This window comes from Lissotriton helveticus, chromosome 9 (assembly GCF_964261635.1).
Source record: "Lissotriton helveticus chromosome 9, aLisHel1.1, whole genome shotgun sequence".
NCBI classification, from domain to species: Eukaryota; Metazoa; Chordata; class Amphibia; order Caudata; family Salamandridae; genus Lissotriton; species Lissotriton helveticus.
This window is the reverse complement of record NC_136070.1, coordinates 1,277,445,636-1,277,460,587: the sequence shown is the minus strand read 5'-3', so window position 1 is coordinate 1,277,460,587 and position 14,952 is coordinate 1,277,445,636. Positions and strand designations below refer to the sequence as shown.

Genomic DNA, 14,952 nt, shown 5'->3' with positions numbered 1-14,952 from the left:
CTCAGTTTCTCTGGTATCAAACCATTTGGGAGCCACCTGCCTCTCGTCTGTCTTCTGTTGCACCCTTGTACAAGATTATGGCCTCTACCAATCTATAGAGAGCCCCAGGCCTCTGCCCTCCAGTCTCTCAGAACAAAAGTGCCCTCAGTCTTCCAAATGCATGCATAGGTCAGCGACTCTCCGCCTCAATGTATTGAAAGTATGGGATGACTGCCACACGGGGAATACACCTCATCCCTGTTCATGACAGCCTGTTTGCAGAACCATCTGTTTCCACCCTTCCAGTTTAAAGCACTCCTGTGCCCTTTTTAATAACATATAAAAAAAAATACAATCATTAAAAGTGAAGGTTAGTTGGTCCCACCGTGCTATATCCTATCCGGATGCCACCCTGCCAGGACTTCTGTTTCTAACCCATTCTCGGCTAACAACCCAGTCAAACGTACTTTTTGGATATTCTTAGAAATTTGCTTTTCCATTTCTTCCGTACAATATTTTCTGGTTCTGAAAATCTCCCCCCTTAAGTTCCTTCTACGTAGTTCCTTTCACTTCTTGTCTTTCAAAGGTGCAAAGACTCAAAATGTGTAATTAAAAAGAATCCCTGTTCCTGCCATAGCAGTCCCAGACCACCCCAAATGTACGTTCTTGAAAATCTGCACACGTTCCCACACAGAATGAACCGTTCAAACCACTGATGCAGCATAGGAGCTCTTTCCTCAGTAATGGTTAGGTTAGTAGTCTGGACATAGAGAAAGGTGCTGTGCACCTGAGCAGAGCCTGCCTGCTTGTAATGTGCTGTGCGCCCGAGCTGAGCCTGCCTACTTGCAAGGTGCTGTGCGCCTAAGTAAAGACTACATGCTTTTAAGGTGCTGTATGCCTGAGCAGAGCCTGTCTGCTTGGAAGGTGCTGTGCGCCTGAGCAGTGCCTGCCTGCTTGGAAGGTGCTGTGCGCCTGAGCAGTGCCTGCCTGCTTGGAAGGTGCTGTGCGCCTGAGCAGAGCCTGCCTGCTTGGAAGGTGCTGTGCGCCTGAGCTGAGCCTGCCTGCTTGGAAGGTGCTGTGCGCCTGAGCAGAGCCTGCCTGCTTGGAAGGTGCTGTGCGCCTGAGCAGAGCCTGCCTGCTTGGAAGGTGCTGTGCTGTGCGCCTGCGCTGAGCCTGCCTGCTTGGAAGGTGCTGTGCTGTGCGCCTGCGCTGAGCCTGCCTGCTTGGAAGGTTTTGTGCACCTGAGCGAGCCTGCCTGCTTGGAAGGTGCTGTGCGCCTGAGCTGAGCCTGCCTGCTTGGAAGGTGCTGTGCACCTGTGCTGAGCTGAACCTGCCGCTTGGCAGGTGCTGTGTACCTGTGCTGAGCTGAGCCTGCCTGCTTGGAAGGTGCTGTGCTTCTGAGCTGTGTGTACCTGCTTGGTGGCTGCTGTGCGCCTGAGCTGAGCCTGCCTGCTTGGATGGTGCTATTTGCCTGAGCAGAGACTGCCTGCTTGGAAGATGCTGTGCACCTGAGCAGAGCCTGCCTACAGCAAGGTGCTGCTCTGCTTGGGAAAAACTTTCTCAGTATCCGGAGTGCTGAGGGAGCAAAGGTCCTGTTCCCAGAGGGGGCTTCTTAGGGAAGACTGGTAAAGTGGCTTGCTCTTCTCCCAAGTCTGCCAATGCCCCCAAACCCTCCCAGTGGTTCCTCTCTGGCACAACAGGTAGCATAAAGCCCAAGCACTATCATTTATCTAAATAACTTTTTAATGGCTGGACTGTACTAACCTTGTAATGACTGGTCACTAGCAATAACCACACTTTCAATGTCTGCACACTAGTGGTAACCAACCCTGTAATGACTGGGCACTGGCAGTAACCACTCCTGTAATTGCTGGGCACTAGCAGTAAACAAGCTTGTAATGATTGGGCATTGGTAGAAAAACATGTAATGATGGAACCCTACTAGTAAACACGCTTGTAATGACGGGAAACTGCCAGGAACCATGCTTCTAATGGCTGGGCGCTGCCGACAGTCCTTCTTGTCGTGGCTGGACTCTGGCAGTGCCGGTGCTTTTACTTGCTGAACACGAGCAGTAACTGTGCTTGTAAAGTCTGGACTCTAGCAATGGCTGTTTGCACTGGCTAGATCCCTAGCACTAACACGGTTTGAGGTGTCTACTGACCACTCTAGCAATAGCAATGCTTATAGTAGGTGGACAGTAGTACCACCAAGGCTTTCAGTGCCCATACCCAAGCAGTAACCATACTTGTACTTCCTTTAGCACTAACCAAATGTGTAATACCTTGACACCAACAGTAGCTAATAAAGACTGGACCGTGGATGTAAGCACTTTTGTAATGGCTACACCCTACCAATAATCATGCTTGTAATGATTGGTTGCTAGCCGTAACAAAGAGTAATGACTGGATACTCGCGCACACCACTTTTGTAATATCCTGGCACTAGTCATGCAGTGCTGCTAAATCTTCCTCTGTCTTCAACCTTGGGTTCCTTATTGATGCCGGTCGGTCTGTCGAGTCAGGTGAAAAGACTGACCTCCCCCTGCTTTTCTGAGGATACTCTGCACAATTCTGCCTCTTCTTCCAGGCCATTCCCATCCCTTTGTGGTGCAGTCCTCCCATTCTTAGCAGGCTTCTTTCTTGCAATTTGCTAATCCTGTGTTACCCAGGTCACGCCCTCCCCACATCCCCTCCCTTTAAACTCCCTTATTGAATGCAAGCCCTCGCTGTTAGACTTGCCTCGTCCTGAGCACTCTTCTGAATGTGATGCTCTGGACGTTGATTTTCCTATCCTGAAAGAATGATTTAAAACTCTGTGGGTAGTACACACTAGGTGATTAACCAGCGGGACCACCATTTCGTCAACAAATTTCAGATGGACCACCCCAAGTATATTTTGCATTCTTTTAACGGCAACCTGCTTACTATCCCCAAGTTTAAAAGGGTATGAGCAGGTGTCCGGGCCTTTTCTGTTCAGGCGTACGAATTTTGAACAAATGTCCTATGTCTCTCAGCTCTACTAGGTAACTGTTGCCCTTCAGGTAAGGTTTAAAAAGTGTGTTTTCTTGTTGACAGTTTGGATCTGGCTGTTATCCCCAGGATACCTTCCAGGTGTAAGTTGAGCATTTGCAATTTTTTTTATAATTTGTAATAATAATAATGGATGGCCTCTCTCCATAGCAATGACTGGATGCTAGCAGTATTAAGGTTAGTAAACTAACAGCATGGGTCTAATAGGTTAGCGGACTTATGAATCCACTGCAGAGTATGTGTTTGAGCTCATGATCACAGGTTTGAATCCTAGCACGGCTACTCAGTCTTTCATCCTACTTAAGCCGATGACCATTATATGAGTTGGGTAATGAGAAACATCTGTGTTTTTAAAAAAAATTAAACCATATCAATTTAAGCTCAAAGATGCCCAAGAGTTAACATGTGTTTTACAAATGCAGGTTGTTAACTACGCTTGTAAAGTTTGTACACTGGTGGTAACAGCATTTGTGATAGCAAACCATAGTAGTAACCGTGCTTGTAATAGATGAACTCTACCATTGTTCGCACATGTAGTATCTGATAAGAGCAGGTACCGTACTTGTATTTGTAGACTCGAGCAGTAGCAATGAGTGTAATGGCTGCCATCCACAGGAACCACACCGGTAATGTGTAATGGGGAGATACTACTACAAGGAACTCTTGCAGTAGCTGGAGAGCAGCAATAACAATGTTAGTAATGACTGAATAGTAACAATGCATATAATGTGTGGCTCGAACACTTGTGATGGCTGGGTGCTAGCCATATTATGGCTGGACACTGACCGTAACCACGCTGGTGACTGGAGGGTGCGAGTGGTGTCAACCCTAGTAATTGATAAACTGTCTTAATAAACGTGTTATTGATGACTGGGCACTTACAGTACTAATCCTTGTAATGTCTGGACGGTACAAAGAGGCCCTGTAGGAATAGCTGGACCGTAGCCCCAGCCGTGCCTGTTGCCTGTAACGGCCAGACACTCTGTACTAATGCTTGTAATGTCCAGACACTAGAGAAGCCCACTAGGATTAGCTGGACCGTAGCAGTAGCAGTGCTGGTGCCTGTAACGGCCGGACACTCTGCACTTTTGTTTGTAATGCCTGGACGGTACAGAGAGAGAGGCCCACTAGGAATAGCGGGACACCTACATTACTAATGCTTGTAATCAGTTTATGCTAGAACTGACCACATCCAGCGTGATGGGCATGTGTGCAGATATATTTTGGGTCTCTGCATCCTTCCCCACACTTCCTGGGAGCTCTTGTGCCAGCAGACGGTATGCTGAACAGGGGCGATGGTTTGAAGTGGTTGTGGTGAGGTTGCAAGTCTCACGGCCAGTATCCGGCACACAGTCTTGGCTGTATCTGCTGGTCCTATCCTTGGGTGATATGTGAGCCCCATCAGACATTGCAGTGGTCTGTACAGTGGAAAGTCTCCCGCTCCTTTGTCGACTGCGAGGAAGAACTTTGTGAACTGATAATTACCGGTCACTAATTCGCTGGGGACCAGAAATGCCCGCCACGCAGTTTCTACTCTTGGCTGTGAACTCTTAAGTAGATTTTCAAATCAATTCTGTTAACGTGGGGGAGTTATAGACTTTTTTTTCTATTTTAAGCAGTATTTTTGCATTAGCCAGTTTGTCAGAACGAATTAGAATTTTCCATTGGATTTACTGGGCATCTGCTGCGTTTGCAGCTCGGATTTCTACTTTAAATCCTTTTTTTAGGTCTCGCCTAGCATTGCAGCACATGCGCTGCTCGCAGAGCGAGACATGAGGAGATTTCAGAAGGGGACTTGAAACCAGCCCTTCTTTTTTTTATTGGCTGGCGTCACCCTTTATGCTAAACAGTGGCCTGCCATTGGAAATGAGGCTTTTTTGTTGCCACCCTTTCCCCTTTTTGTCCGGCCCATCCGGACAGGATCGTCTGCTTTGTGGCGGTCACGAAACAATTTCTTATCTTTAGGGGGCCATCTGTTTTCACTCAGTCGCATGTTTATTTTTGCATGGCTCTTTCAATTAAAGTGAAAGTGAAGCCGTGATGCAAATATAAACAAGCGGCTGCCTTCCCGTGTATTTTGATGCCCGAGTCTTTTTGTGTTATCACTGGACACATTCCCTATTTTATCATTTACTTAGCAGTTTAAATGTTGTGTCTTAGAACGTCAGAGCCATTACGCCAGAAAACTCCACACACTTTTCAAAATACCAAAAGCAAGGTTTTGTAGATCGCGTGTTTTCCTATTAAGCGGTAGTTCTCACTCCATCGGCATGCGAAGGATGGGAGGCTTGTGGGGCCTGATTTAGAATATGTAACTCTTATGTTGCATAAAGGTCTCTACAACCCTTCCCCAGACCCACTTCTTTCATTTGAGGTGTGCCACACCCTGCCTTTTAAGATCAGGTTTGAACCAATCTTAGAATGGGGTCTACAGCCCTAACCCCATAGCTTATTTAACCTTCATCACCAACCACTCAAGTCTGTCTATTTTTACTGTCTGTCTAGCAGACATTGCGTGATTTTGTTTTGCAAATGCTCTCATTCAAGCACTCTTTCGTCTTTACAAAGGTTTTTCTTAAATATATATATCTTTTTTTAAATGGTTCTGGCCTTGTGATCTTTCCCGCCAAAGCTGTCAAAGCTAAACGGAGGACTTCGAGAATGCGAAGCCCCCAATATGGATGTGGAGCGTAACACTACAAAACGTCCTGGTACAGCCTGCAACCTGCTTTTCGGAATACGCCCTGCGAGCAGACAAAACAAAAACACGCTAAGCAGAAACGTAACTTTTTTTCCCGGCACAGAAAGTATGCAGTAATTATATGGAGCTACTTTCACCTGAAAGAGTTTCAAATAACTGGATTTGCTATTTTCAGCTAGTACGTGTCCTTTACCGCATTCTACATAGCAAAAGACTGCTCCCAATTCGAACTTCATCTTATCCTCCGCATACACTTAGCTCACTGAATTACTCCACCTACTTGCTGTCTAAATCTCCACAATGCTCCATAGCGGCGTTTTCCTGCTCATTCACTGCTGGGTTCTTCTTTTTTTTTTTCTAGGACAGTTCGGTACGGAGGTGCCCAGACACAAATTAATGTTAGTAATAAAGAAATGTTATCGGGTCCGTGAGCAGCTCTTTTATATCTCTGTCAGCAGGCTAGTTATTAGTGCGCCCTGCCTAACAGCGGCGCAGGGAGGGGATTACTCCGAGGTGAGGCGATGTTTACTACAGGCCGCGTCCAGAAGAGCGCAAATATTAGCTCAGAGTGGTTGCTGTCACCGGCTGGAGGGAGGAGACGCGCTCTTTCTTCAGAAGGGGAGGCTATTTTTAAATCCTGGCGTGTCTCAGCGTCAAGACATCTTTTTACTAATTCGACCCGCCACCAGGCTGCAAAAGCATGGAATGTGCTTGCCATACTTTGTGTTCTGTTCTGACCAGCTGACATTTTGGGGACGTTTCCCGACTGCAAATTGAGTGTCATTTAACTTCCAGCAGTCATTTGTTTTTTAGCAAATGCCGTAAGGTGTGAATCCCTGGTATTTAGATTCAGGTGATAGTCTCCTGACATCCTTTCGGGCAGTAAAAATACACTAGAACTGAGCCGGGTGGTGTTCTGCCTCGTGTTAGAAGATCTTCGCATGGGTATTTCTATAGCGCCTACTACTACTGATGAGGCGATGAGGTGTTTAGTGCAGATATTTTCAGGGTTATATCTCGGAGGAAAATAGTGGACTGAACAAAAACATTCAAAGCGATCTGAGAAATATAGGAATAACATCTTATTTGAATGCATTCAATGTGTGAATATTATGAGAATATACATTTTATTTTACAATTTAATTTAGAACCGCGGTGAAACTATAGAATTGTTGCAAAATGTTAAAGATGCGATTTGTCAGATATTTCTTTTTATGACTGGTACATGCTGATGAGCTTTGCCGGGGTCAACAGGGGGTAAAAGACATTGTCATTTACAACGCCATTACTTGATTAATGCTTTACGAAGTGAGAAAAAAAAATAACATAACATTTTCAATGCCAGTGGCTCAAAACAATGTAATTGCGAGACCTATTGCATTGTAAATGCTTGTTCTGTATTGGGTTTCGAGTTTGAGATTTGTGTTTTGTTCTGGCCTCTAATTTAAAATCTCATCAAGTAGGTTTGAGCACTTTTGGGTTGCTTATGCCGGCCATTATCAGCAAACTTCAAATTGAATCCTCCCCGCTCAAAACCCACGTCCTCCGTTTTCAATACCGGTCACCTGAACCCTCACCTCCCACCCCCCTATTATGTAAGTTTGCATAGTGCACTAATCACCTGAAAGGGTATCCAGGTGCTTGGGCAGGTGTGTAGGAGAGTGGTCTCCAAGGTTCTTAATGAGGTCTTCAGCTTTTTGCGGCACTCAAGGAGTGAGGCAGCGGCTCTGGTGTGTTGAGGGAGGTCTCAAGGAGTGAGGCGGCGGCTCTGGTGTGTTGAGGGAGGTCTCAAGGAGTGAGGCGGTGGCTCTGGTGTGTTGAGGGATGTCTCAAGAAGCGAAGAGGAGGCTCTGATGTGTTGAGGGAAGTCTCAAGAAGTGAGGACAAGGCTCTGATGTGTTGAGGAAGGTCTCAAGAAGCGAGGAGGAGGCTCTGGTGTGTTGAGGGAGGTCTCAAGAAGCGAAGAGGAGGCTCTGATGTGTTGAGGGAAGTCTCAAGAAGTGAGGACAAGGCTCTGATGTGTTGAGGAAGGTCTCAAGAAGCGAGGAGGAGGCTCTGGTGTGTTGAGGGAGGTCTCAAGGAGTGAGGCGGCGGCTCTGGTGTGTTGAGGGAGGTCTCAAGGAGTGAGGCGGTGGCTCTGGTGTGTTGAGGGATGTCTCAAGAAGCGAGGAGGAGGCTCTGGTGTGTTGAGGGAGGTCTCAAGGAGTGAGGCGGCGGCTCTGGTGTGTTGAGGGAGGTCTCAAGGAGTGAGGCGGTGGCTCTGGTGTGTTGAGGGATGTCTCAAGAAGCGAGGAGGAGGCTCTGGTGTGTTGAGGGAGGTCTCAAGGAGTGAGGAGGAGGCTCTGATGTGTTGAGGGAGGTCTCAAAGAGTGAAGAGGTGGCTCTGATGTGTTGAGGGAAGTCTCAAGAAGTGAGGAGGTGGCTCTAATGTGTTGAGGGAGGTCTCAAGGAGTGAGGAAGAGGCTCTGCGTGTTGAGGGAGGTTGTTCCATGTCTTGAGTGCGTTGTAGAATGAGTGACCTCCAGTTATGCTTTTGTTGGTGCGGGGAGTGAGTGCAAGTGAGGCAGAGCATACGTGTGGTCGGGTGGTGAAAGTGTATGCGGATGTTCAGGTATTCTGGTCCTGTGTTGTGTAGGGGTTTGTATGTGTGGGTGAGAAGTTTGAACAGGCTGCGCTTGTGAATGGGGAGCCAGCGAAGCTTTCAGAATTTCTGCTCCTTGCCTTAGCCTGCCTGTGTTAAATGTATAAGAAATGTGTGTATTGTCATTGATTTGCCCCAGTCGTCACTAGTTAATTCTAGCTTACTTCCAAGGTTACCACTTTGCTTCTTGTTTCCTTATGCAGACCTCTCAAAAGAGGGCGGTTCTAGGCAGCTGGGGAGTCATTGCACAGGCAATGCATGGTTCAGTCCCCCCTGCTGCAACCTTTATTTGCACATTTCAGAACAAGCCTGCCCTATTAATTATGTGCCAGCTAACGTGCCATATACCACTAGTTAACCCCAGATGCTGGATCCGTTGTTTGTTCTCTGTCCCTTCAAGATATGCTTTTTAAATTTTGAAAAAAAATCCTCATTCTATAGGAGGGCTCCTCTTGAGTTGTTGACCCGGGGCAAATACACATTTATAACCTGCCTCTCCTTGTGTGCTGCTATTGTAATACTCACAGCCTTTGATCCGATTAGATACTCTTCTGGTTCCTCCACCATGAGTCTAGATGTGCTGGGCTCTGACCCGCACTCCTTAACATTTGTGTCATTTTGTCTGGTCTTTGTGGTGCTTTAGTGTGTCTGCTAGTCTGTCTAGTCTTCGCTTCGTTCTGAGTGTTTACACAGCATTCCCCACATTGCTGCTTGCATCCCCTGATTGTGTTTGTCTTTGTGCTCCTCATAGCATGTTGATGTTCTGTGTTGGTGGATCATGGACTAATGCTGTGGTGTTGTTGCTCCAGTTGAACGCAGACACTTCTGGCAGTCCTCCAAAAGAGCTGTACAGGTTAAAGAAAGCGCTAAATGTCTGTGTTGGGTGGCACATCAGTGCCCAGTGCACATGCGTGTGCCATCTATGACTAAAAACTTCATCCCCTGATTCATATTCAGATATTCATCCCACCAGTTCAGATCAATAGCGTGATTTCTTAGAGAGCAAATTATAGTGCCTTAATCTAGCCAATGAAAAAGCAATGTTTATTGGTTAATCCTTGCATCCATGGAAGCCCTCAATGACCCCACCCCACCCCCCAGTCCACCTTCAGAGCCGTCTAGCTGCAACAATTTACGCGTTCCCAAAAATATTGGATGGTGGCTAAGTGTTTCCTCCATGTTGATCCCAGTGAGATGGGTTTTGACAAATGATCAAGCATTGATGGAAATTTTGAGAATTGTCCCCTTTCCACGTTAATTGTCCCACCTCTAAAATAAATTCCCCATCCAGACCCATTCCCATCAGTGTAGCTTCAGTGCGGAGACTGAATGTTTCTTCAAGCAGCCCACATCCTTGGCTATCTTTCAAATCTGACTCTTGAACTTTCATTCTTTTCACCTCGAGACCTTTTCGTATGTTACACAACCCACTCCAGAAGGGATCTTTTTATTCTTATCTAATTGTCCTCTTAATAATTAATATTTCCAACACCCCTGAGATCAGTCCTTCTAAATTTGCTAATCCTACTAAGACTTCCTGCGTCTGGACTTACCATTGCCTGGCAAAGTACCTGCTCCTTGTTCGACATCTCCGGAACTGTTAGTGCGTCCTTTCAGCCTGTCTAATCAATGGAAATCTGAATTTTTGCAAATTTTGCTACTGCATGCTCAGGTTTGCTCAGTATCTTGCCCTAGAGGCCTCAGTACCGATCACCCTTCGTTTTACCATCCCGTTTCCAGGAAGGCCTGTATCCCCAAGTCCATTTGTGACAAATGGGTTGGCATTAATGCTGCTTTCAATTAATCACTTAAAAGTTTATCGCAGCAAGACAACAAACTATGTGGAATTGTTGGTTTTTAATCTTTGATCTGTATTTGCCACTGCATTTTCGGTGTATTTCTGGCTTCAATTTGCCAACTGGAAACCTTGTCGCAATGAAGCAAGCCACATGAGCAGCTGATCCGCTTCTGTCTATTGCAAACAGTTGCACTGCGCACTGCACTTGTATCGAGTTTGGCTTCAGGTGGCGGGTTACTTGCATGTGCCCCAGCTTTGCCCTGTCCAACTACATATGGTCAGTACTAACTCGATCTAGAGCAACCTGGATATATTCCTGGGAAGATTTTGAGTCTCATTGTTGGCACTCACCCTCCATGTCTCAGTGTTTAAGACTAGGCACGTCAATTGCCTCCATCAACAAAAGTCTTCAAGAACTGGTAACTTTATGCACATACTGACTCCAGCATCCATTCTCTTTCTCTGCCCCAGATCAGTGGACCCTTCCGTGCAAGGATCGTCTGTCTCTACAGATTATGGCAGCTGGCAGATGGTATCGGAGGGTGGCAGTGTGCATGAGCAGGGGATGCTGAGCACCGGCACCTCCTACCCCTTCTTCTTCCCGGATGACCTCCCTAACAATTCTTTGTAAGTGGACTCAAAACTGAGGCCTGGTATGTTGGTGACCAGGCTGGGAGCCCTGGAGATAATTGCATTACACCTAAATGGGTCTTTTTGTTCAGGTGAAGTAACTACACACACTCTTAAGCTAGAGAATCAGTCATTGCATTAAAAAAAAATCAGATAAAGAAAATGCTATGTGCAAGGTGCTTTACAAGTAGAGCAAGAGTTAGTATTGAGACAGTGTAGAGTTTTGTTCAGCTTTTATTGACCATGTGATTTTTATGCAAGTTGTGCCTCTTGGTGGGTTTGGTTAGGTTCCGTAGAGGGTATGTTGATCTCACATGTATATTACCTACTGATATACACACTATTGTTATACTGCTTAACTGTACATTTAGAACATTTGTTCTCTTTTTAGGTTTGCTATGTAATAGAATTTTTTAGAAAGCTATGGTGAATTATCAACGTGTGTATTTGAGTTGAGCAATCTGGTCAAACCTTTTGATTATTGCTTTTAGATGCAAAAGTACCAACTAGCACCATGATGCCTTTGTAGTGTTGTGTCAAAGTTGCTCACTGCACATTAGTTAATCCTGCACCAGTGCTCCATTTTTAAAAGAAGTACAAGGGCCCAAGATATTTCTTGAATGCCACTGCTGTTTGTGTCATCTCAAAGCCCTGCCACATCACCTACCCCTATCATCTTTTCCCCCTAACCACTACAGTCTTACTAAAATTAGTTTTGACTGACTAGGTGACCCAGAGCCGTAAGAATGGCCTAGCCACCATGGTATTATTTTTGCTACCATATATCGAATAAATACTTTACTCCTGTGGTTAAAAAAAATTGTAATAATAGGCTAACAGCACCACCATGTGGTGAGCTTCCAGTAGCATTGCCAGTGTTACGAAATAAGTGCCAGAGCCGAGCACCAGCAAACACCGGCTCAAGTTAAACTCTAGGCAAATGTACAATGCATCATCGTGGACTACTTGCTTAAGAGCAAAAGCGTTCCACTTATTCATCTGCCCTCAAGTGCCTAGTTAGTTCCTGCTTCTAAAAATTGATCCGGGTAGGTGTTTTTTCGGCTCCACGTTGTCCTCTCCCACCCAAAGCGCAAGCTACCTATAGTATCCGTCCATGCAATTATGCACCAACTACCCTGGTCGGAGTGAACAAATGACTCTCATGTGCAGAATAGTTTACTGAAATGTTTATAAATTTCTTGCGGTTGTTCATTCACTGTGTACAGTCTTTTCTCGCAGGCATTTCCATTCCATTGAGTGTCTGCAATGACTGGTGTATGTGTGTTTACTGAGAAACTTCCAATTATGATTTGGAAAAACCTTTTGCGTCCTACTTTGTTCTGGGCTAAAAAAAAGAAATCTACAAACGGTCTGCACCTCAATTCAAATCATAACACTTTCTAGCTCTAATTCAGCTGCCTTAAGATGCATTAAGATTTTAGCTATAAATCCCACCACACAATCTGCAATTGGCAAAATCATGTAGAAATGGAATTAGCTAGGTGGATACGTGTCCGCCCCTGAGATGAGTCTTAGATTGGCTTGGATAGAGCCGGTGCTATTTAGAATTATACTCTCAGTTGATTGAACTCAATCTTTGCAGAGTTTAACCTATCGTCATCTGAATCTCTAAAGTTTTTAAGTCATGTAGGTTTTCTGCTTGTTGGGATATTCAAAGCAAATAATCCACCATAAGCACCAAGAGGCTTTTACACAAAGTTCAGGGTAAAGATGCAGAAAGGCAAGGATGGATACATTTAAAAAAGGAAAATAAAAAAAGTAATGTCCCGTGAACCTTGCCTAGATCAGGATGACCCTCCAAACTGAATGACTAGCCTCTCGTAGCCTCTCTGATCAGTCTCCTTGCCCAGTGCCAACTTTGAATGAGTTATGGCCAGACTGTTCAACGTATTCATGTGACCAGTCCGCACGTCTAATCTCTATGGAGGGATGTTAAAAAGGAAACCATTACTCAAGAAAACTACGTGGATTCCTGTGTCAAGGATGCAAAAATCAATTTTTCTGTACTCTTAAACTTACTCTGACGTGCAACATTGTGACGTCCCAGGCTTTTTGTTGCATATAAAACTAAAATGTAACTTTGTGGTGTGAGTTCAGTATTCTTGTGCATCAACACTTTTCTAGAAGCTTAGCAGAGTTTGAGTTTTATAACATTTTTATCGATAATCCTTTATTGCCAAGATGTTTCCTGACCGATTTGCAGTAGTATTTATTGTAGTGACATATCCACAAATGAATAGCACATAGGAGTGACTCTTAATTTAATAAACGTTTTTGATATGCATTGTTAAAAAAAAAAAAAAAAAAAAAGCTTTCTGCTCTAGTCTGAATGCAACTCTGGAGTGCGTATGGAACTCTGGTATACTGACTTTTTAACCCCTCACCTCCCCCTCCCCAATTCAAACTCAAAGGTTGTGTAGATTTTCTGTTGGTACTCTAAAGGTTTCTGTCTTTGCCATCCATTAATGTAATGTGATAGTCCTATTCGTTAGGCTGTGGGAAGAGGGTCCTCTTAATTACTGGAGGAGCAGGTTTGTGTGGTTATCATGCGTCAACAAGTATTTAGATTCAAGCAGATCAGACTGCAAAGATTGCAGAATAGCTGAATGTTCCAGAAGCCAGAAGGCTTTTGAAAAGTTCGGTTGTATCAAGGCATATAGCAGCTTGATACGCTAGGCATATTCAGGAATATAAGTTCGACCAAAATTCTAAAATCTCAGAAAAGATAGCAATTTTTTCAGAGGTGTAGGAGAACGCAAATGTACGCATTTCTCCAAGCAGTGAGGTGCCAAGCCTCTACCTTCATTATTGAGCTCAGAGCCCAGGAACAACACTGTGTACTCTGCAATGTGTGATTTTGCAAAGTTAAATTTGTAACTGTAGTCCGCAAACAAAATTATAATGCGGTCCACGCGACAAAGATGCACCCATAATTTGTCGTCCGTGAGATAAATATCATCAACATACGAGTACGCATCAGGGTCTCTGTCGTCTAACAAAGAAACGACACGTGTGGCGAAAACGCTAATCTTTTGAATTGTTTTTTCCACCAGAGGTAAAAGCAGTCCTTTGACTACTTATAGAGGACAGATGTCAAGTGTGATTTAAAATCTTTTTCTTACAAGACTGTCCACCAGGGCAGAACTATGGGTATTCTGAACCTCACAGGTTCGACAATGAGACTTCAAATGTCGAGAATCCAAAACTAGGCGGAACGACACCTGGTTTTGGTTACAGTAAAAAGAGGATTATTCATTGGTGACCCACATGTCTCAATCACTCCTTGATACTCTAATAGATCTAGAATTTCAGAACCGGGAGCTTTGGCTTCCCGCCAGAGGGGATATTGGGGTTGTGGCTGTGGCATAGACAGCAATTGTATCTCATGCGGGGGGAAAGTGTATCCCAACCCACCGGATTACGGTACAAAACCGGTGCAAGCACCAAAGCCCACTCTTTCGCTAAAGACAATGCCTGCTCTTTTGGTACATTGTGTGAAAAACTAGGGAGGATGACATCCTCCCCCCTCGGAGTGGCTAAAACAAAAGGTGGGGGCCAATCTCCCTCAGATAACAAGATGTCATAAGAAGTCTGATGTTCCCAAAAAATCCCTTTTAATAACACGTTGGATATCTTCCTTCAATCGGGGGAAGCCACTCTGGTGTCCGCAGTCTCAACTGTGATAAAAGTGTCAGTTGCTGTCGCCTTCAGAAATGGACGCAGTGCTTGCCGCACTATGGTAACCTCCGCTGCGCTTTCTAGCAGCGTTACTCCCCATGTTACGTTCTTAAGTTGTGTCTCGATGTCCGTTGCATATCTTGCTTTTAAAGCAGCAACTTTCTTTTTCTGAAACTGAGGGAGCAGACGAGGAAAATCACTCTCCTTACCCGTCAGTCTGACGAGGCTGCTCGAGTTCTTGCGGGGCACCTCGACTGCTGCCGCGACCCTGGCAATCTCCTCTACCTGCTGCTGAGCCTGAGGTTTCCTGTGAACAATGAGGAGAACGTTGAGCAGGGACCTGAAACCTGTCATGAGACCTAATTCTAGCGCGGTCGTGCAAATCATAAGTGTGCTCAGACGACTCTGGTATTGGTGACGCAGCACGCAACTCTTGTTTCTGTTGTTGCTTCTCTGATTTTTTTTTTTCTCTAA

General features: G+C 45.2%; 1 protein-coding gene across 2 annotated transcripts in view; it reads left to right on the top strand.

Annotated features, from left to right (window-relative positions):
• MTMR14 (myotubularin related protein 14) overlaps positions 1 to 14,952 on the top strand; it is a 200,769-nt gene that overhangs the window by 178,174 nt on the left and 7,643 nt on the right. The window contains exon 18 of one of the 2 annotated variants that reach the window (XM_078661855.1): positions 10,621 to 10,776. The exons of the other annotated variant lie outside the window; for it this stretch is intronic. Coding sequence (XP_078517981.1) covers positions 10,621 to 10,776 — 156 coding nt within the window. The remainder of the gene's footprint in view (positions 1 to 10,620; positions 10,777 to 14,952) is intronic. 2 annotated transcript variants of the gene reach the window in all.